We start from the raw sequence: 21,069 nt of genomic DNA, 5'->3' as shown, positions 1-21,069 counted from the left end.
AGATGCTCTCCTCTTCCTCCAGGGTGCCCACGGCTGGCAGGCAGCTGAGAGCTTTATTAAAGACAACAGGGGCAGGTGCCGGAGAAGAGAAGCACCTGATGTCAGAGACTGGATGGGGCCTGGGGACACCCAGCCAGCAGCCCTCTCCCCGTGAGGCAGAGCCCTGCCACTTCTGTCCACTCTGCTGAATTCCTGAGGGCTAAACCTGGCTCCCAGTGAATACCTGTTGAATAAATTAACTCTACAAGTAAAAGCAGAGAAACTAAAGGCCAGAGAGGCCAGTGCAGAGCCCGACGCCCGACGGTCAGGCCACAGCAGAGCCCGCACAACACACTGACTCAGGTCCTCCCGGGGACACAGGACCCCAGCGCCACGCCCCGGCTCCGGTGACACGCACGCGTGAGACCAAGGCCTAGCTCGCGCGGCGTGTCAGGCCCACTCTGCCAGCCGGGTGGAGTCTAACCACCAGCAGAACCACGTAGGAAGGGGGCGGGGCGCCAAAGCGTGACTCGGTGCCTGGGGTCGTGCCGGCGCCTTTTACGCCATCTCCCTAGGGCATCGTCCAGTGGCCCCGGCCCCAGCCCCACCCAGACGGCTACGGGAGAGGGGGTAGAGCCAGCTTCAAACTTTTTGGGTCGAGGGAGGGGACCCTGCTCCAGGTGGGCGCGGGCTGGGGGAGGGGGAGAGGGAAATGGGCTCGGGGCCTCGCCGTCCGCCGGCCTCGGGCGAGGAGGGCTGTGGGGCATCCTTCTGGCAGTCCCCTGGCAGCCACGGTACTGTCCCGGAGCGCCAGACCTCTCGTCCGAACGTGCCCTGAAGGACTTAGAAGACACCTGCCCTCGCGGACAGCGTGCTAGGCACCCTCCCGGCTTGTCGGCAATTCACGCCCACGAGAATCCCGTGAGACAAGAGCACTGTTAACCCATTTTACAGACGAGGAATCCCCAGCCTCAGGGTAAGCCACTGGGCCGAGAGCTCGCAGGTGAGCTGGCCTCCCAGCCCGGATGCCTCGCCCCGGCGTCCCGGCGTTCCCGGCCCCCGCACGCGCCCGGGCAGGACCCGCCCGCCTCCTTACCCCCAGCGCATCCAGCCAGAAAGTCGAGCGCCATTGCCGGGTCCTCGGTGAGGCCGCCCTTCCTCCTTGTCCTCTTTCTCTAGCCCCTCGCCGGGCTGGTCGCCGTCGAGGGCTCCCCCTGCCCTGCTGGGCCGGGACTCGGCCTGGCCGCCTCCAGGCACAGAGCACCGCGCAGGCTGGGGTCTGGCGGCGGCGAAGGCGGCGAAGGCGGCTCAGCGCGCGACTCCTCGCCGGGCGCACGTCCTTCGCTGGCCGGCTCGCCGGCCCTTGCTGTCGCCAGCGCACCACCCGTGGTCCCTCACCTCGGTCGGCGTGTCCGGCCCCTCGGACCTGCCGGCCGGGCTCGGGCGGGGCGCAGAGCTCAGCCAACGGGCGGGCGAGGCTCGGACAACACCCCGGGCCCTGCGCGCCGCCGCCGCGCTTCATTGGCTGGGCGGACCTGGGGCGGGCGGGGCGGGAGGCACGTAACAGGCAGGCGGGCGGGCGGGGGAGCTGCCGAGGCGCTGCAGACAAAGAATGTGCTTCGTGCGCCCGCCCGCGCCGCCCCGGGCGGGAGAGGAAGCCGGGTGTGTGCTGCTGCGGGAAGGTGGGGCCCGGCCCGGACGGGGAGCCAACGGCCTGCGCGGCCCAGGAGCTTCCCGGCGTGCGCGATGCGGGTCAGCGGGGCGGGAGGTGGCGTGCGCTCGCTCCGGATTGGGCCTGGGATCCTGGGGCCTGGGTTTAGATCCCGACTCCGCCGCCCAGCCTCAGGGTCCTCGCCTGTATAATGGGGACACGCCGCGGTAACGAACGTGGAAGCGCCAGGACCCTCCAAGGCCTGCAGGCTCGGACACTAATTGTCACACTCCTCGAGCGGCGAAACACCCCCTCGGGGAGTCTTCGCCCCTCCCGTCTGTGCGCCCTCCTGGCGGCGGCCCTGCGGCTTCCGGCCGCCTGGCTCACCTCGGGAGGGGCGAGGGGCGTGGTCAGGCCCTCGCGGGCCCGCACCTGAGCGCGAACTGCGGGAGCCGCGGAAGGTTGTGAGGCGGTGGAGGTTCCTGGACTGGTCCGAGAGCCGCGAGGCGGGAGAGGCCAGATCGCGGCGCCTCCATATCGGCGGCCAGGCGCTGTGTGGCCGGAGGGGACGGTCCTCGAGCCGCGGCTCTGGGAGGCCTGCGGGCCTGGAGAGCCGGGCGGAGGGGAGGGAGGGTGCGAAGGCGAAGTGGGAGGGCGCTGGGCTCCTGTCTACGCGGGTGGCTGGGCGGCGGGGGGTCGGGGGGGTTAAGTAGGAGCCGAATCCGACGCCGCTCCCCGCCCCTCCCCCCCAGTCCCCGAGATTGGCAGTGGCAAGGGACCCCCTCCCTGCTCCCTGGGGAGGGTCCTGGTCAGAGACTTCCCCCCTGCCCTCCTTCCCCAGCGCCTCACGAAGTCCTGATTGGCCGGTTGGGACCGGGCTTGGCTGGACGCTTCCTCACAATGGGAGTCAGGTGACACCTTCAGGCCTGCGCCCAACTTCCTTCTTCGTGCTCCTGTGGTCAGGACCACACCTTGCGGTGTGGCAGATCACACAGTTCTTTTATTTGCATTTTACTGTTTCTGAAATCGACACGGGGGTTGCCGTGGACATGTATCTCATGGACAGGTTTTAAATATTATATATACTTGGTACTAGGGGGTATATGTCAGGAGAATGTACAATAAGTAGTGAACCCTGGTGGTACAGAGGCCACTAGGAATCCGACGATTATGTGCGGTTTCCTTTTCTTCTTCTTAGAATCTAAATAGAACATTCCGTAAGCAGAGACCCAAACCCAGGTCTGCTGACTCCTAGTCCAGTGCTTGTGATGGCTGGTGGGCCCTGAGCTAGGGGTCTGGAGGCCTGGGTTTGAACATCGCCAGCCTCTGACCCAGCTCAGGCCTCAACAAGGCCCATGAGCCAGAAAAGCATGTGGGCCCCAGGAGCAGCCCAGACTCAAAACAGGGGCAGGAGTTGGCTGGAGACCTCTGAGGCCGTGGCGATTAAACTGGACAACCTACGTCCAGGTGACTCACCTCTAGGAACAGGGGGTCCCTGGGTGACTGAGGCCTCAGGAGATAAAGCACAAATGCCTGTAGCATCCGTCCCTGTTTTTGGAGGTTTGAGAGGAGAGTCAAGTGCCTTAACAGGGCAGTGAGTCAGAAGATTATTATGGACCAATTCATAAGGAGACAAAGAGGACCCGCTTTGTTTTGCTTTTAAGAGAACACAAGTGCCTTTAAGTTAATGCCATGCTTGGGGCAGGTGGCATGAGCCCTGACTCCTTGGGGGGGGCGGTCCTTGGGAAGGGGCCCAGCAGCCTGGTGCACAGTAGGCACTCAATATTTGAGCTTCAGAAAGCTCCTTGGAGGGAAGCCCTGTTCGGGCCGACCCTACAGGGATCCAGGTGGGGGAGCTGGTAGCTGGAGGGTGGGATCCTACAGGCCAGGGAGGAGGGGTGAGGTGTGAGGCCTCTAGCTGTGCATCCTGCTGGGAGGGCTTGGAAGTGGGGCTGGGCTGCGGGGGAGCCAGCCTTCAGGCTGAGGCGTGTCGGGTCTGGGGACAAAGGTCCAGTATGTGGTGAGCAGTAGAGGGGTGGGCTCTGGGGCAGGTCTGCCCACAGCGGCGTGTTGGAGAGGCCTAGGCTGTGGGTGCTGGGCAGTGGCCTCCAGCTGGGAGCACCCCAAGGGCAAGTCCAGGGTCTGTCCCATTCATCCCAGGGTGTGCTGGAAGCAGCATTTTCAAGGCCGTGAGGAAGGAGTAAAAGCAGGCACTGCGAGGGGTGCGCCGCTGGCTTACTAAACCCTACGACCACAGCTCCTGAAAGCCGCCTCTCCCTGAGAATCACGCATGTCCCCGCTGCCCGGGAATCCCTCCCCCGGCTGGTGCTCTGGGCCTGGAGCAGACCCTGGACCACATACAGTGTCACTCTAGGAACTGGACGAAAGCAGGGCATGGGGATGGGGTGGGGGGAGACCCTCCTCCCTGACCTCCTGGGCCTTCCATGACAGCTGGGGAGAGACCCAGAAGCGAAGAAGTCGTGGCCAAGTAAATGAGTACGTCCAGACAGGCCTGCGTTATTACATCAGCTGCTGGGGCCCATGTCTGTTTTTCTTCATTTCCTGAGGCTAAAATTACAGCACAGAATGTGCTCTTTCAAACTTCTCACGTTCCACGGGGCCCCAGGACACTTCCCCCTCCCAGGGGAGGCCACCTTGCGGGGCTCAGACCCCAGCCTTTAAGAGGTGGGAGGGGCCCAAGGCCAGAGCAGTATGAGGACAGCTGGGAGGGGAGAAGTGGCACAGGGGACCAGGGGTCAAGCCAGGTCACTGAATGCACGGTAGAGTTTTTATTTTGCACAACTTTTATAACTTCTTCCACAAGACAGTTTGGGTTTGGAAAATTTGGAAACACGAGCAGGTAAAAAAAAAAAATGGGTCGTAAATGTTCTCACCTTGGAATCTGATGAATTCAGTGACGGGAGGCTATTTGGACCCCGGGTGGGGTGGGGAGTGAGGTTGGAGCTCAAGGTGTCACAGGGTGAGTGGGGTGAGGGTGGACCGAGGCACCTGCTGTGTAGACCTTCTGGGGTGTTAGGCCATGCCGGAGGGTGCGCAGGGCGAGGCTGGGGGCCAGGGCAGGCGTGATTCTAGGATGGAAGCCACCGGAACAGGTTCCAAAGCTCCTGGGCAAAGGCTGGTGGGGGGGACAGGGCTGTCAACTGGCCCCCCTCTCACTTGGAATAAAACCCAAGCTCAGTGCCTCAGAGCCCAAGGTGACCTGGCTGCACCCTCACAACTCCAAGTTCATTCCCACCTCAGGGCCTTTGCACTGACTGCTTCCCCTGGGTGGCAGCTCCTCCTCCCAGCCTGGCACAGGTCATCTCCAGAACTCAGTTCCCTGCTCAACTCTCAGCTCCTCAAAAGGGGCTCGGCTGGGGGCCCCCCCACCCCATCCCCATGCCCTGCTTTCATCCAGTTCCTAGAGTGACACTGTATGTTCCTCTGTGTTTATCACCTCCCTTCCTCAGGCATGTTAGCTCCACCAGGGCCGGGACTTTGCCCCTCTTTACTAACACTAAACTGGGCCTGGCACACAGCAGGGGGTGAGCAGGCAGCCGAGGAGCCTGCCCTGGGTGAGTGAGTCCTGCCCTGTGGCCACGGGTCTCCCACCCCAAACCTCTAGGATTGGAGTCTCCCAGAGAGACCGCTAAAATGCAGATTCTAGGGCCCCACCTGGGCCCTCGGAGCAGGCAGAGGCAAAACCTGCATTGAAACTGACCTCTTCAGGGGCTGAGACCGTCTCCAAGGACAGGTTCGGGAAGCTCTGGCTCAGTTTTGCTTTTCAGTCTCAACTTGGACCCCTCCTGGCTGTGTGGCCCTGTGAGCCATCTTTGTCTCAGGTTCGTCATCTGTCAGATGGCTTCAGGAGGATTCTAGGGTCCAGAGCAAGTGAAGGAGGCCACGCAGAGTGGGCACAGAGCAGGCGCAGACCCGGCCTTGCTGTCGTTCCTCCAGAGCAAAGTGCCCGGCTCTCTGCCTTTATCCATTGACACCTTTGCAGGAAACATGGAAGATCAGAATTAATTAATCAGCTGAGGTACTGAAGGGTTTCCTAAGGGCCTCTTTTTTTTTTTTCCTAAGGTCTTCTTAAACCCTGACCCCACAGCTGGGCTCTAGGCCCTGGCTCAGGAGGGCCCTCTAATGGCTGCTGAAGATGCTGCAGTGAACAGGCGTGGTGGCTTTGTGCCGGTGCCGATGAAGGGGCTCTGCCCAAGGGGCGTCTTTCTCCCGGTGGATAAACGTCTGCCGTCTGCGTGACCCTCTGGCCTCTGGTCCAGTCTGCACTGGGAGTGACTCAGCCACCCCAGTGAGGGTGTCTGCGCTGGGCCTCAGAGGGTGGAGGGCCTGGGACCCCTTAGGGACAGTCAGCCAGTGTCCTGGCGGCCCCTCCCGAGTCCACGGCGCCCAGAGTTCTCCTGTTGGGTAGATTTTGTGGAATTCACATCTCAGTTGAATTTAGTCATCCCCAAAGCGGCCACCGCGCTGTGTGTGTGGGTTTCTTGCATCTTCCTTCAGCTGCAAACAGTCACAGTTTTCCCCAGGGCCACCTCTCCAAGTGAGCTGTGGCCTCCGCTGCGCTCCGCACCCACTTGGCCTTGGAGTGAGTGGACCGAGAGGCAGGATCGAGGGAGGCTCTGGCCAGAGTATGAGATGAACAGAAACTCAAGATGGGGAGTGACATAAATAGACACGGCAAGTGCTCCTGGTGTAAAAATAGAGCTAAGGGGAAGTGCCTGGGGCGCCCTGGACCCGGAAGGCCAGTAGGGGTGGACCCCGGCTTGGGTTGGGCTAACTGGCCAGCACAGAGGGGCTGGGCTGGGGGGAGCTCGGCCAAGCGTGGACACGTGTGCTTGCTGCCCACGGGCCTCCTGGGGCCAGGCCTGATCGGTGCCCTCTGGGGGCTCCACTGTCATGGTGGGGGCAGCTGGGTGAGCAGACCGTCCCCGGCTGACGGGCAGTGTGAGCAGGCACCCAGCGCAGTGGCCAGAGGAGGGCCGTGTGACCCCACCCAGGCGGAGTCGGTGGGAGGGTGGGGCCCCGGGCAGGGGCACTGGGTACTGAGCCCAGGGGCGTGTCCGGACGGCAGGGTGGCAGGCAGGCTCCTCGCCAGTGCCGGAGACCATGGAGAAAGGGGCTGAGAGAAAGACCTCGGCACCCTGGAACCCAGGAGCCCTGCTGTGGTTGTTGGACCCAGAGTCCAAGCTCCCCTTTTCCAGAACCTGTCCGGGCGGGAGGGGCCTTTGTCAGCGCTGTGTCCCTCCTCCCTCCTGTGGCTTCCTCTGTCCTGCCTGCCCAGCCTGGGGCAGTCACCCAGCCAGACGTGAGCCAGCGCCCGACTGGGGCAACCGAGCAGGGAGAACGGTCCCCTCTGCCCGAGCCAGAATCCCCCCTCTGCCACCTGCCCCGCTGCTTTGGGCTCTGCCCTCTGGAGCCCCTGCCACAGGCCCGGCCTTGGGCCCCTTGGGTGTCTGACACTCGGCTCCTGTGCCACTCAGCCAGGGGCCAGGCTCACCTCCCAGGTGAACCCCTCTCGGGGCCTTGCTGTCCAAATGGAGGGTGGCGGGCCGGCTTCTGTCATCCGCCTTTGAGCATCTGTTGTGCCAGCGGGGGTGCAGGTGAGCCTTCCCTCAGGGGCTTCCTGTCAGAGTGTGCCTCTCTCTCCTTCGCAGCTGGCTCAGGCGTCTCCTCCGCCCTGACACTTTGTCCCAGCCTCCCCTCCTTCACTGGCCACTGCCCCCCCAGGCCCGCCGCTTCCCCTGGATGTGCCCGTGCCCACAACCAATGAGATGTGTCCACATGCTCCAGCCAGGGTGGTCCAAGCCCCTCCCAGTCCTGGCCCGCCTTCGGCCTTCCCCCACCGCGCTCCCTGCCGGTCTCGTCCAGGTCTCATGTGCTGAGGACGCCCGTCCAGGCAAGCGCTCCTCTTGCTGCCTGTGAGCAATTTGTCTTTTTTTTTTTTTTTTTTTTGGCTGCACGACGTGGCCTGCGGAACTTCCCCAGCCAGGGATCAAACCCAAGCACCCTGCAGTGGAAGTGCGGAGTCTTAACCGCTGGACCACCAGGCAGGTCCCCCTGTTGCTGCCTGTGCAGAAACCACCCCCTTCAAGAGGGCCACGACTGCATAAAGGCACTGTGGCCGGACCCCGGCTGTGTGGGAAGCTAGGCGCCGTGTTTTGAGCCTGCTCAGGCGGTCCTGTGGAGCAGGTCCATTTGGCCAGGAACTGAGGCCCCCAGCCGACAGCCGTGTGAGCGAGTCAGCCTGGAACACGGTCCTCCGGCCCCCGGCAGGCGTCCGATGGCGCAGCCCTGGCTGACAGCTTGACTGCAGCCTCACGAGAGACCGTGAGCCAGAGCCTCGAAACTAAGCTGTTACCGGATCCCCGACCCTCAGAAATGGCGAGATAATAAACATTTGGTATCATAAGCTTCTGAGGAATTTGGGGATAATTTCTCATGCAGTAATAGATAACGAATACACTCCCCAGCCAGGCCGGGGCTGCCGGGCAGCATCTGAGTCATTTTTGAATCCCAGCACCCAGTGTGAGGCCTGCACAAGAAGGTGTGCGCTGGAATGAATGACTGACAGACGTCAATAGCTTGCTCTCCCCACATCATCAGATATGCTAGGCCTCAGGCCCTGCTTGGGAGAGAACCTCATTCCTCAATCCACGCCCCTGGGTCTTAGATCTGGGTGGTGTCAGAGGTCACCTTGTCCAGGCGAGAAGCCTGAGGCCCAGGGGGTATGGTCCTCTCAGCCCTTCCAGCCAGTGGACCCCAGGGTTGAAGATGCCTCCTGGGCAGGTCGTGAAGGGGTCACAGGGGACTGGAAACAGGAGACGCTGCAAGAAGTGACCAGAGGGTTTTGGCTATGGCCTGGGTGCCGGGGAACTGGGGAGACAAGGCCGGCGTGTGGGTGGAGGCAGGGCAGGACTGGAGGAGCCTGACCGCAGGCCCAGGAGCAAGCCAGCAGCGGAGCCGGGCCTGAGGCTGCTGGCTGGCCCTTCGAGGGTCTCTTCTGCTCCGTCTGACAGCCGGTGCCTGGAGCCTTCAAAGTCCTTACTGGCATTGGGACTTCCCTGGCCGTCCAGTGGTTAAGACTCCGCGCTTCCACTGCAGGTGCTGTGGGTTTGACCCCTGGTCGGGGAGCTAAGATCCCACATGCTGTGTGGTGAGGCCAACAAAATAAGAAAAAAAGAATTTTAAAAGTCCTTATCTGCATTAACCCTGCCCTAGGTAGCTGTCGTCCCTGTTCGCAGATAGGGAAACTGAGTCATGGGGTCCAGTTCATCGGTGTCACCGGTGGCACAGCGGGGCTCAAATTCCAGGTCTTCCCCTAACTGTCGCTGGTTGTTTCTCTCTGGCCCACGGTGTCCTCATCTGTAACACAGGGGTGGCTCCAGGGGGCCTGGCGCTCTGAGCTGAGCTCAGACGTAAAGGCGGCACCATCTGGCACCCCCACTGGGAGCAGTGGGAGCTGGGGGCAGCCCTTCCTGTTCACCCCGTTGCCAGGGTGGAGGTGGGGGCACGGGAGACAGCAGGGGACGCGCTGTCATATGCTTTGTGACCGAGGCCCTGGGAGCCAGGGCCCTAACGCCTCAGGATATCAGAGGGGGGCTAGGGTGTCTGGGAGAAGTGAGGTGGGGACTCTTCCACCCCCTTTCCCCCGAACCAGTCACACCCTAGAGATAACCCCCCCCCAAAGGTGGGTGCAGCCTTGCCTCCTGCCCGTGGCCGTGTGGTCTCAGCGCCCAGCTGGGCATGGTGCCATCGGGCAGAGCACGGCTGGGGTCGAGCCAGAGTGTACAGGCTTCTCTCCTGTCCCATTTTACAGATGAAGAAACTGAGGCTCGGAGAGTCACAGAGTAAGCCAGGAGAGCACCTGGGCCCTCCTGACCTCGTCCAGTCTTGCCAAGGAGCCCCGTTTTCTGGAAATGCCAATCTCCGGGGCCAGCCCGGTCCTCCAGTGCCCATTCTGGACTCATTGCCTGGAAATCCCACTGTCCCCCTCACCCCCGCCCCTCTAAATCCTGCCAAAAATGGCAACGTACGTGACAGATAAAAATAGTTCAGGTATCCTTGACCCAACAGGCTCCTCTCTGAGAACGTGCCCACTGAAACGCCAAAGACTCCAAAGCGTGATTATTGGAGCACTTTCTGTAATAGACCAGAGTATCAAGTACAGTCCAAAGGACGCCACTAGCTCCAAGGACACCACTAGCAAGTTGAATCATAAGGGTGATGTTCAGAGCGTCTCCTGGCTGAAGGCATGGCTCCAGGAGCCTCGTGGCTGCTGACGCCTTAGCTCTCTCAAAGCCATACGGTGGGAAGCAACAGAACTGCTCTCTTACAAAGACACTGAGGCCCCAGTGGATCACACAGTGAGAAGCGCAGGGTGAAGGCCACGCCCGGGCAGCCTGGCTCAGCCTCCTGTCCACCCAGGCCCCGCGGCCACCCCATGGGCACTGTGTTCATGCAGGAGAAGGAAGTGAGTCCCCAGGTGCCACGGTGGCAAGGCGTCCCAGATGTACTGATAAGGAAAGGAAGCAAGTCGCAAAACGATGGTAAAAAAGAACTTGTATCTGCCTGCGTCGTGCTGGGTGGCGGGGCTCTCACTTCTGTGCCGGCTGCATCTCTTTGGTCTGGACTTTTTGTTAGTAACTTGCAGTCATTCCTTTTGCTACGAAGTGTAAGAACGCGTTTTAGGATGTGTCAAGCTCCTCCACGGCGCCTCGGCCAGCAAACAGCCCCGCCGTGCCCGGGGGGGGCTCGCTCCCCCGAGCCCTTTGCATTGGCGGGGCCACGGTTGTTTGTGCCATGTCTGTCTCCCCCTAGAGGGCGGCTCGGAACTCCTCGCTCGGGCTTTGTAGGGCCGCACGTGGTGGGGCTCTGCCGTTGGTGGAGGAGGCCTACAGCTGACCTTGCTGCTAGTAATAGTAACCCTTGCCACTGGGAGGCGTGGCCCCAGCAGCTGCCCATGGGCTCTGTCTCCTGCCATCCATGCAAGACTCAGAGAGGTCACACCACTGTCCGAGTTCACACAGCTGGGAGAGGTGGAGCCAGGAGCCAAGTCTAGGCTGGGGTCTCCCCCAAACCATGTGGGGTTCTCCTGAGCCAAAACCCCTGCCCACCCTGCCACCAGACGGCCTCTTTGCCAACTCCTGTGTCAGGGGTGAGCACATGACCCTGCCCTGGGTTCATCCATCTGTCCATCCACTATCCATCCATCCAACCATCCCTCATCTACCTACCCATCCCCCACCTTTCCATCTCTCTGTCTGTCCTTCCATCTACCAGTCCTTCTCTTCTTCCGTCTATCCATCCATCCATCTCTCCATCTATCCGCCCTTCCATTCACTGACGCATTTTTTTCACGCATTTACTCATCCAGTCTCGCTAGGGTGCTCTCCCTGGGCTGGGCGCTGTGGGCTCAGGGACAAGTCCAGTACGACCCTGCCTGCAGAAGCTCACAGCTGGCTGGGGAAACGCGTAGACCTGCACAAAGCAGCCTGAACAGTGAGGTGGCATGTTTTCTGTTTCTGCTGTGGAGAAGGCTAAAGTTTGGGCATGTTTGTTCAGGAGACAAAGGGCAGGTGAAACCTGGCTGCAGTGACCAAGAAAACACGCCTGTCTCAAATGCCACCTCTTGGGGTGCCCTTTCTAGCACTGTCCCCGCCCCCACCAACACCCCCTGTCCCTTCCCTACTCTGACTCTCACTGGCACTTATCGCCCTCTGGCAGACTCTTTATTTTGGTTATTTATTGTGTTGGTTTTCTGTCTCCTCCCCTGGAACGTAAGAGCCAGGAAAGGACCTTTGCCTGTGTTTACTGCAGTGGCCCAGTGCCTAGAATGTGGCATGTAGCAGGCATGCAGCGTGTGTTGCCCAGGTGGGGGGCATGGGTGGGGTGGGCTGTTGTCCAGGGGTGGATACCATGCAGCTGGGGGCTGTGCACATAGGTAGCGGGAGTGGATCCCAACGTGAACTTCAGAGGGTTGACCTCAGGACCGGGTGCCTCACAGGATGTGGGGTGCAGGGGGAAGGGTGGCCAGGGCAATTCCTGGGCTCTGGCTCAGGTGCCTGGGGCTGGGTGGCACTTAACTACATTAGACACTGCAGGAAACATGAGACTAGACAGTTCCCTGTTCTTTCAGTTAGACAACACGCCTCAAGCTCCCTCATCATCCAAGGTTCCGGCCCCTCAAGTGTAACATCTGCAGTTGAACCCATGTCCCAAATGGATTTGCCCTGCTCAGAACTGTCCTGTCGTCACCTCCCTCCTTCTAGAACCTATGCTCCTACTAATGCAGCCTTAGTGTCTGGCTGGCCACTCCCGCAGGGACACACGCGGGGTTTGCCCTGAGTGCTCACAGACGAGAGGCAGGCACTGTCCTCATTTCATGGGTGCAGAAACGGAGGTTCAGAGAGGTCAAGGGCTTGCGCAAGGTCTCAGAGCTGGGATTTGAAGGCAGACAGCCTGGCTCCTAACCAGATGCTAGCCTGAACCTCTCTAAAGGCCAGGATGGATATCAGGACTGGCCTTGGAAAGGCTGCCTTTTGCCCTTTGTCCTCTGTCGTGGCAGCGGCCACTGCCAACCTGTGTCCCCCCCCTTGCTCCACAAACAGCTGGGCAGGTGGAGGCAGGGCTCCCCCTCTGTCAGCACCAGTCAGTTCAAGGCCAGCCTGCAGATCCTTCTGTCAGAGGACAGGAAATGGGCGGACACATGGCCCCTGCCCCAGGGCCGCCTGGACAGGGCTGCCCAGACACGGCCCTGTCAACACCTCTCCCCACCGGGGGTGACCCTGGGCAAGTGCACAGCCTCCCTGAGCCTCAGTGACCTCGAAGGGCTGTGTGGGGTCACGTGGGGGCGTGTTGAGCACACCACTGGGTTGATGGCCATGAGCGCAGGGCTCACGGGCGTCAGGGCCTGGCCCTCGGCAGCAGAGAGGGGCTGGTTGTGCAAGTATCCAGCGATCGACTCTGGCCCTGCCGCTTGCATGGCCCTGGACGAGTGCCTTTTCCGGGCCTCAGCGGCTCCATCTGTAAAATGAGACCATCAGCCCTGCCTCCCTCCCGGGACTGTGACGGGGACCCCCTGAGCTGGTGAAGGAGGGCTTGGTTAACTAAAGTGGGCTGCAGCTGCCGGGGGGTGCGTCACCATTCTTTACAGTGGTTTCCAGTGCCCAGCAGACAGAAGTGGCCTCTTATTGGAGCGGCGTCCCCTCCAGGAGTGCCCTGGTTTGGTTAGAGGCCAAATCAGCAGCCCCTGCCCCCGTCCTTCTGTTCAGTGAGCCCTGCTCAGAGCTGGGTCCGTGTTGGGCGCTAGGGACTCAGAACAGAGGCAGACCTGGCTGGGGCCCTGGGCGCAGGGAGAGAGGTATGGAAGCGGCAGGGGAAGTGTGGGCCCAGGGTGGTGTGAAGGGCGTGGAGTACAGGGTGGGCTGCCCGTGACCTCTGTTGGGGCTGCTCACAGAAGGGCTCTGGCCAGCCTCCTGGATGCTTAGTCGTCGGTGGCCTGTCGCCCCCAACTCCCTCCCTGCTAACTGGAGCTCCTTGGGGACAGGGCCAGGGTCTTATTTGCCTCAGTGCAGCCTCAACTCAGATAGTGTTTGTTGAATGAATCAGCGACGGAGCTTTGAGGGTTCCCTGGGCAGGAACAATTCCAGGGGAGTCGAGGAGGCCCCAGGACACGGATAAAGTCTGAGCTTGGGCTGGGAGGGATGGGGGCATCACAGCCTCCCAGGAGTGGTCTGGACGTGGCCTGGGGCCAGGCCTACAGGCGGTGCAGACGGTGATCCTGCTTCCCGAGCTTAAGCCTCCCGTGGTCTCCCACACACTTCCCGACACCTGGGTTCTGAGCACACTGGAACAAGGGTCCTTTGGGGTAGTGGGGAGGGAGTCCAGGTGGGCACTGACCTGCCTGCTGCCCAGCACGGCCTCTGCCTTCGGGGCCACTGGTCAGCAGGCTCCGCCCCCCACCGCAGGTATAAGGTCTGAGAGGAGCCAGCGGGGAGCTGTTGAGGCCACCCTGGTGGTGGCAACGTACCTCCCTCAGGCACGCTGACCGCAGGGCCTTCCCTACCAGCCACGCTGTCCATGGAGTTTGCTGCTGGAGCCATCGGAGGTAACAGTGGGGACAGAGGGGTCTCGGGGGGGACGCTGCTCCTGGGGCCAGCAGGAGGGGCTGGAGGGGGTGCTCTGCCCGGGCAGCAGTGGGGTTTGAAGCCCCCCGGAAGTGGCCGGCACCTGGTGTGGGCCACAGGTGCTGGGAGGACAGAGCAGTCTTCCCGGAGGCTCAGGGCAGGCGACACAGGGCCCAGGAGGAGCTTTTGGGGGGCCGGCGGGGGGGAGTCTGCACTGGCCTGGGGGGGCTCAGCCTGGGAGGCTGAGGGACTGCTGGGTGGGAGCAGAGGGTGGTCTCTGCGTGGCCAGGGGGAGCCTGGGAGCTGTAAGCATGGAGTGGGATGGCGGAGTCATGGGAGGGGAGGGGAGGCTCCAGGAGAGGGTGGACAGTCAGGACAGATGGGGCCTGGGGCCTGCCACACTGACTGCAAGGGTGGGCGCGGAAAGGGAGGGTCCCAGCCGAGCCCAGCACCCCCGTCCGCTGGCTGTGTGCACACACAGGGCCAATCCCGGCCTTGCTGACCCCCGGACCGTTTTCACTTTTGGGGAAAGGGCTATTGTGAACGCCCGATCCAGAGGTAGCTGGCCCACGGGGAACGGGCTCCTACCGGCATCGATCACACACACAGGCTATTTTGGGCGAGGCGCCCTTGGCCTTGCTCTTCTTGTGAAACAGCAGCGGCTGCCCGTCAATACTTCTGGGAACGGTGTGGGGTGTTTTCAGAAGGGGAGGGCGGTGCCGAGCCAGGAAAGACCAGGGCCCTGGCCTCATCAGTGGGTTTCCTGAGGTCCCGCTGTGGGCCGGGCCTGAGGCCAGCTGCTTCCCTGGACATTAGCCCCCTAAGGAGGAGGCTCAGAGAAGGGGCTTGACTTGCCCAAGATCACACGGCAGGAAGGGCTCCCGAGTCCTGCATCTTTTCTCCAGAGCCCAGGGAAGCCCTAGGTGGCAAGGGCTCCTGCTCTGTGCCTGGCTCCGGGTCATGGGGATCAGACCTGGGCCTCTTCCTTGAGGAACTCTAGTTCTGGAGTCAGAGACGGCAGGCGGTGGGACAGCAGCAAAGCCATATGACAGGGGCTGTGACTAACGTGTTTTCTGGCACAGAGGCAGCCCGGAGTATAGGGGTCAGGGAGGGCTCCTGAGAGGAGGTGATGCTACGGCAGGGCTTTGATGGATGAGTAGGAGTTTGGTGAGGTATATGTAAGGGTCAAGGAGGGGTAATTCTACCCAAGTCAGTCAGTCAGTCTTTTGCTTCACTCTTTGTTCCTTCACTCATTCATTCAGTTTATTCTTTCATTCATGCGTATTTCGTGAGTCCTGGGATACACAGTAAATAGGGCACAGCCCCCACATGCCTTACTGTCCTCAGATGGCCCTCACCGCCCCCCCCAACCAGGGATGAAATCCCAGGGACCTGCCCACTAGCTCTCTGTCTTTCTCATGGCAGTGCTGGGGGCTTGGACGTTGAGACCCTGGTGTCAAGACAGGAGAAAGAGATAGGCGGGTGGCACCTGGCCCTCTTTGCAGGAGGCAGAGGGTCCTGGTCCAGGAAGCCTTGAGTCCTACTCTGTCCCATGCAAACTTGTGTTTCCAGGCAGTTCCTCACAGAGGCCTGGGGTGACCTGGACTTTCCCAGCCCCCAGCCTCTGCTTGGGCTGTGTCCCCCCGCCATCACCCCCAGAGCTGTGAGGTGCAGCTGCCTCCTGGCTTGCAGACAAACCCTTCACAGACTGAGACTTGAGGGCGAGCTCGGCCTGGCTTGGAGACAGGGCCCAGCAAATTTTGGACCAAGTCTCCCAAAACACACCGCCAGAGGGGAGGCCAAGGAGTGTCCCTGGCTTTCAGAATGCGGCTCCAGTGGGCCAAGCCTCGGGAAGGAGAAACCACTAGCAGCCTGGCAGACATCAGTTCACCTCTCTGAGCCTCAGTTTCCTCATCTGTAAAATGGGGTCACGCTCCCTCACTGATGAGACACGGTGTGGAAGAGAAGAGCCAGGTGTGGCCTTTCTCAGCAGGAGCACCGTCAGGGTTCACCCACCCCCTCTCCCTGGGACGGCTCAGGCTCCCGCTCCTCTCACCGGTTCCTCTGGTTTCCTTCCAGGCGTCTGCGGTGTTGCTGTGGGCTACCCCCTGGACACGGTGAAGGTGCGGTCATCACCAGGCCCCTGCTACCCACCCCAAGGCCCCTGCCTGGGCTTAAGCCCCCCATTCATGGCCAGAAGACCTTTCTAGCCTGCTATTCAGAGCCAGTCGCCCCATGCTCCTCAGGACTGTAGTGCCCCTTTCTCCCCCTGTGCCTCAAATTTCTCATCTTAAATGGGGCTCACTGTCCCTGCTCTGCCCACAGTCAGCAAGGCTGCGACAATCAGGTGTTGGCTCTTCCCCTCCCCCAGGGCCTGCCAACCTTGCCCCTGGCCTGGAGCCACCCCTTCCTGAAGCCCACTTCTCCCACAGGTCAGGATCCAGACAGAGCCCAAGTACACAGGCATCTGGCACTGCATCCGGGACACGTATCGCCGAGAGCGGGTAGGCCTGGGGAGAGGGTCACGGCAGCAGGATGTTGGGGCCTCGGACCCCAGGGCTGCCACTCACCAACCAGCCTGGCAATACTGAGCTCCTCTCTGAGCCTCAGTTCTCTCACCTTCCAAATGGGAAAAGTTGTACCAACCTCCTGGATTCCTCCGAGAACAAGAGCCAGGGTGTCTGGCACACAGGAGGTGCTCAGAATGAGGTCCTGCCTCCAGAAGAGGGTCTAGAGGGGACATCTGGGGACTTGGAAGGTCTGGGGAGGAACCTGTTTGCATTTCTGTCCCCTCCAGCCTGGGCACCCCTTGAAAGAATGCTGGGTGGAGTCATCAGGGGTCCCAGGGTCCAGCTCGGAGCCCCGTCCAGAGGAGGGTCTCAGGGACACTTACCAAAGTGAACTTGGGAATCAGTGCCGACCAGGGGAGAGCAAAAGAGAAACAGCAACGACCAAGCTGCTAGTTCAATGTCATCGTCATCAAACAGCTGCCCTAGGTCAGGCCTGGCCCCCCGCCCTTCAATCCCTCAGCACAACCTCACGAGTCGGGGGTTACAATCCCCATTTTACAGCCAAGGAAACTGAGGCCTGAGGCAGTCTACATGACTTGCCTGAGGGAGGACAGGGCAGGGGCTCAGGACCCCCTCGGGCAGCCACTCCCCCCAGCTGGGCCTCTGGCCTGACTCGAGCCCTCGGGCCCCCTCCACCTGCCGCCAGGTGTGGGGCTTCTACAGGGGCCTCTCGCTGCCCGTGTGCACCGTGTCCCTGGTGTCGTCCGTGTCTTTCGGCACCTATCGCCACTGCCTGGCACACGTCTGCCGGTTCCGCTACGGCAGCGCCGACGCCAAGCCTGCCAAGACGGACATCACGCTCTCCGGATTCGCCTCCGGCCTCGTCCGCGTGAGTGGGGCGGGGTGACGGGGTCCCGGGACCGCAGGGGTGGGGAGAGGCTGGATGGATCCTGGGGGACTGCGGCTGAGGACACAGCTGACTCGGTAACTGAGGGCAGGCTAGGGAGCCTCTCTGAGCTTCTGTCTCTTCATCTGTAAGAGGCGTGGTGAGGTCACGCACGTGAAGCCCCCAGCACAGGGTCTGACAGGTATGAGCGAGCACGACATGTAGCCAATGTTATTAGTAAAATTATCCTTTATGTTATCTATTAACTTTATCAATGCTTACATTAAGTGTTACGTTATTCTTACACTAAATACTTACATTAATTAAATAATACATTAATATGTCATTAATAGATTAATGATGAGATTAAGCGCTTCCGTGAACTGGAGTCACATTTACCCGACACCTACTGTGTGTCAGGCCACTCTGCCAGCAGAGAACGTGTAGCTAAAGGAAGCACTGCCTCCGGCTGGGTGGGCGCAGCCGGCTTTGAACCCCACTCCACCATGGCCCGTGGGCCAGCCCGGAGCCTCCTGGGGCCCAGGCTCCCTGGCGGTCACCACGGGCCACAGGGGCGGAGGGAGGCCAGGGGCAGGGAGTGCGGGCAGCGGGCAGCGCTGCATCCTCATCCCTGTCGGCCCCGCCCCTGCTCCAGGTGTTCCTGACCTCGCCCACCGAGGTGGCCAAGGTCCGCCTGCAGACGCAGACGCACACACACACGCAGATGCAGACGCAGCAGCGGCGCCCCTCGGCCTCAGGGCCCTCGGCTGCGCCCCCCACGTGCCCTGCGCCAGCTGTGGGTCGGGCGCCAGGGCCCAAGTACCGCGGGCCGCTGCACTGCCTGGCCTCGGTGGCCCGGGAGGAGGGGCTGCGCGGCCTCTACAAGGGCAGCTTGGCCCTGCTTTTCCGGGACGGTCACTCCTTTGCCACCTACTTCCTCTCGTACGCCGTCCTCTGTGAGCAGCTGACTCCCGCTGGCCGCAGCCGGCCAGGTGAGCGGGGGCCAGGGCCTGGGGCGGTGCTGGTGGTGAGGCTCAGCCTGGCGGGGGTTGACGTGGGGGGAGGAGACGGGCTGAGGTCACACTGGCACCCAGGGCCTCCCAGGTGGGAAGCTCATTGCCCTCAACAGGAGTCAGGACAGGCCTGCTCTGGGTGGCCCTGGACAGGTCATGTCGGTGGCGAGAGCCCAGGGCTCCCTCATGGCCAGGCCCCGCCCTGGGTGCACACCAGCTCTCCTCGGGGGCCCCAGTGCGGCTTCCAACCAACGTGCCTGTGGGGCCCTCCCCGCAGACGTCTTGGGCGTGCTGGTGGCCGGTGGCTGTGCAGGGGTGCTGGCCTGGGCCGTGGCCACCCCCATGGACGTGATCAAGTCGCGCCTGCAGGCGGATGGGCAGGGCCAGCGCCGCTACCGGGGCCTCCTGCACTGCGTGGTGACCAGCGTTCGGGAGGAGGGGCCGAGGGTGCTCTTCAAGGGGCTGTCGCTCAACTGCTGCCGCGCCTTCCCCGTCAACATGGTGGTCTTTGTCACCTACGAGGCCGTGCTGAGGCTCATGCAGGGCCTGCTCTCATAGCTGGCGCCCATCCCCCCGGGGCCAACCCGCCAGCAGCTTCCAGAGGCCGCAGGGGCTGGAGGGGGCGGAGGGGAGTGTCGGGGTCTGGGCCCCAGGGGGCCATCCCCTCGGCTGACCACGAGGAGGTCAAGGGGCCCAGGGCTGGCCTGAGGGTCACAGGAGCCAGGGAAAAGCGGGCCTCTGGGATGAGGATGCGGCCGCCTGCAGCCGTCTTTGCGTGTGGTCAGTGGCTCGTACCGGCTCCCCTCCCACCTCGTCCCGCCGCCCCCTCGGCTCCCCATCCTTCTCTCCCCGCTCAGCTCTCCCTGCTGGGCAGCGTGCTCTTCATTCCTGGTCCGCAGACGCAGCCAACTGGTCTCCCCACCAGCCGGAACCCGGGTGCAGCCGCCTGGCACCCGGCACGCTCGGTCCCCACACCAGGATGCTCAGGGAGGTGTCGCCCGAGCCCCGTCACCCCCCCTCACTCCGCCTGTGGACCCGAGACTCAGCGGCGAGCTGTTGCCAATAAAACGTTTCTCGGGCAGTTCGGTGGTGTTGCTCCGTGGTCTGTGGGGCTGGTGACTGGGTCCCCATCTCCAGCTTGTCCTCAGAGGCCAAGCCCTCCAAACCTGTGTGACCAGGGCTCCCACTGCACTGACGGCACGCTGAGGCCCCGCCAGCTCTCCGGCTGGCCCCGCTCCCTCGGCCTTTGGGGCCGGGGGCCACGCCTGTGCGCTGAACCTGCCCCAGGGGGCCGTTCAGCGTTCAGCATGATGCCTGCTCTCCTCACCACCTCCATCCCAAACCCACCCCCTTTCTGAGTGAAACTGATCTCCAGCCAGTTCCAGACACCAGGATGTGAGCTGCCTTTCCATGGGGCCTGGAGGAGGGAGGCTCTGTGTGTCCTCAACACTGCTGGGTCCGTACACAGGTTATCACAATGGCTCAGAGAGGACCGGCCTACCCAAGGCCACCCAGCAGGGAGAATGGGGGTCTCACACCTGCACTTCTGAGGCCCCAGCCCTCTCTCTGGCATCACGTGGCTTCCGCTGACGGTCCAACACGAACCTTCTGGGTGCCCACCACAGCAGCCCTCTGGTAAAGCCAGACAGCACCTGCCTCGACGCTCACTCAGACACTAGCCTTGACCGTGACTTTGGACTGAAGTCCAGTGTTCACTGGTCCACCTCCAGTGTTCTGGCTGAACACAACTCGTTCCTGTTCCCAGAACACGTGGGTGGACCCTCTCCTCCGGCCTCTGCTGTCGTACGGACCCAAGCATTTGCTTACACCCTGTGCTCCCTGCCAGGGACGCCCTTCCCTCCGCTCTGCCTGGCTAACTCCACGCATCACTAATCCCAGACATCACTTCCCCCAGGAAGCTCAGCTGCTTTGAGGCGTCTCCTGCTCTGCTCCGTGGGGCCTGGTTTGTGGTCTGGTCACTTACCCACCTCCTGCCCCCCCCCCCCGCCCCCGCCGCCCCGAGACGATGAGCCGCGCACGGGCTGCACATGCCTGATGTCAGGGCCCGGCACGCAGCAGGTGCTCAGGGAGTGTGGAATGCATGAATGCACGAGTGAGTGAACGAAGGCCCGCAGTGGATTCCTGGAAGTTCATCAGGCTTGCGGTTAAAGATGCTGGGATGCTTTGGCCAGGTGCTGGGAAAAGGGGGTCTCCTAACAAAAGGTTTCAATATTCGTCAAGCCCTGTGTCCACTTGTGGCAAGAAGACGACTAGTGTGTCCTCCTGCTTTGGCCCTGGAAGGAGAGTTACTCCTTCCTCATGGGGAGGGTGGGGACCGTCGGTCACGGAGCACCAGCTCTGCTGTGCTGGGGAAGTGGCTCTGCAGGAAGGCCCGGGCCTTGCTCCGGCTGCATCCTCTGGGAAGCAGGGCCCTTCGGAGGGCGGATGTGAAGGGACAGGGAAGAGAAGGGCTGGGCCCAGTGTCAGCGGGCCAGAGCTGGGCTCTCCTACTGAACGGGGCCACCCTAACCACGTCCGGGCTGCACCTGAAGTTTCAAATGGGAGATAAAGGGTGGTCACCCAAGGGCTCCCAGAGCCTGTGCTGACTGGGGGTCATGGGGCCTCCGAGCCGCATCTGCCGCAGTCTGCGCAGGGCCTGGCCCAGCTCTCCACTGCCGTCAGCGGGCTCCTCAGTGCCCCTCAGATGCAGCTCCACTGGGCTCCCCCAGACTGGGGACAGAGGCGGAGCAAGGTCTGAGGGGTGGACATTAACAGTCACGGGGGCTGGGGACCGACCTCCCACTTCAGCCCCCAGACACCGCCGGGCCGCACACCTGCCCATCCTCATCCAGGGCGTCTCTCGGGGAACTTTAAGAATCTACTGGTT

General features: G+C 62.1%; 2 protein-coding genes and 1 pseudogene across 5 annotated transcripts in view; 1 reads left to right on the top strand and 2 right to left on the bottom strand.

The window, feature by feature from the left end:
- The window catches only part of LOC117311008 (small nuclear ribonucleoprotein E-like), a 10,632-nt pseudogene extending 9,452 nt beyond the window's left edge, over positions 1–1,180 (bottom strand).
- The window catches only part of SLC25A29 (solute carrier family 25 member 29), a 13,855-nt gene extending 12,643 nt beyond the window's left edge, over positions 1–1,212 (bottom strand). The window contains exon 1 of one of the 2 annotated variants that reach the window (XM_019952406.3): positions 1,076–1,212. In XM_019952406.3, the coding sequence (XP_019807965.1) occupies positions 1,076–1,109 (34 nt within the window). In that variant the 5' untranslated portion in view covers positions 1,110–1,212. The remainder of the gene's footprint in view (positions 1–1,075) is intronic. The other variant, XM_019952397.3, reaches the window with a different exon arrangement.
- On the top strand, positions 371–21,069 carry SLC25A47 (solute carrier family 25 member 47). Of its 3 annotated transcripts, XM_033850616.2 has the most exons (7): positions 371–955; positions 13,615–13,754; positions 15,853–15,896; positions 16,206–16,277; positions 16,990–17,172; positions 17,825–18,161; positions 18,460–18,888. In XM_033850616.2, exons 2-7 carry the CDS (start codon positions 13,727–13,729, stop codon positions 18,738–18,740), a joined length of 945 nt encoding a protein of 314 aa, XP_033706507.1. In that variant the 5' UTR covers positions 371–955; positions 13,615–13,726; the 3' UTR covers positions 18,741–18,888. The 3 variants fall into 3 exon arrangements, with proteins under 3 accessions (XP_033706507.1, XP_073656148.1, XP_033706506.1); XM_073800047.1 differs by lacking the exon at positions 13,615–13,754 and having other exon boundaries at positions 394–955; positions 17,007–17,172; positions 17,825–21,069; XM_033850615.2 differs by lacking the exon at positions 13,615–13,754 and having other exon boundaries at positions 394–955; positions 16,206–17,172; positions 17,825–21,069.

The sequence above is a fragment of the Tursiops truncatus genome, chromosome 2 (assembly GCF_011762595.2).
Source record: "Tursiops truncatus isolate mTurTru1 chromosome 2, mTurTru1.mat.Y, whole genome shotgun sequence".
Lineage (NCBI taxonomy): Eukaryota > Metazoa > Chordata > Mammalia > Artiodactyla > Delphinidae > Tursiops > Tursiops truncatus.
This window is presented reverse-complemented; position numbering and strand designations above follow the sequence as displayed.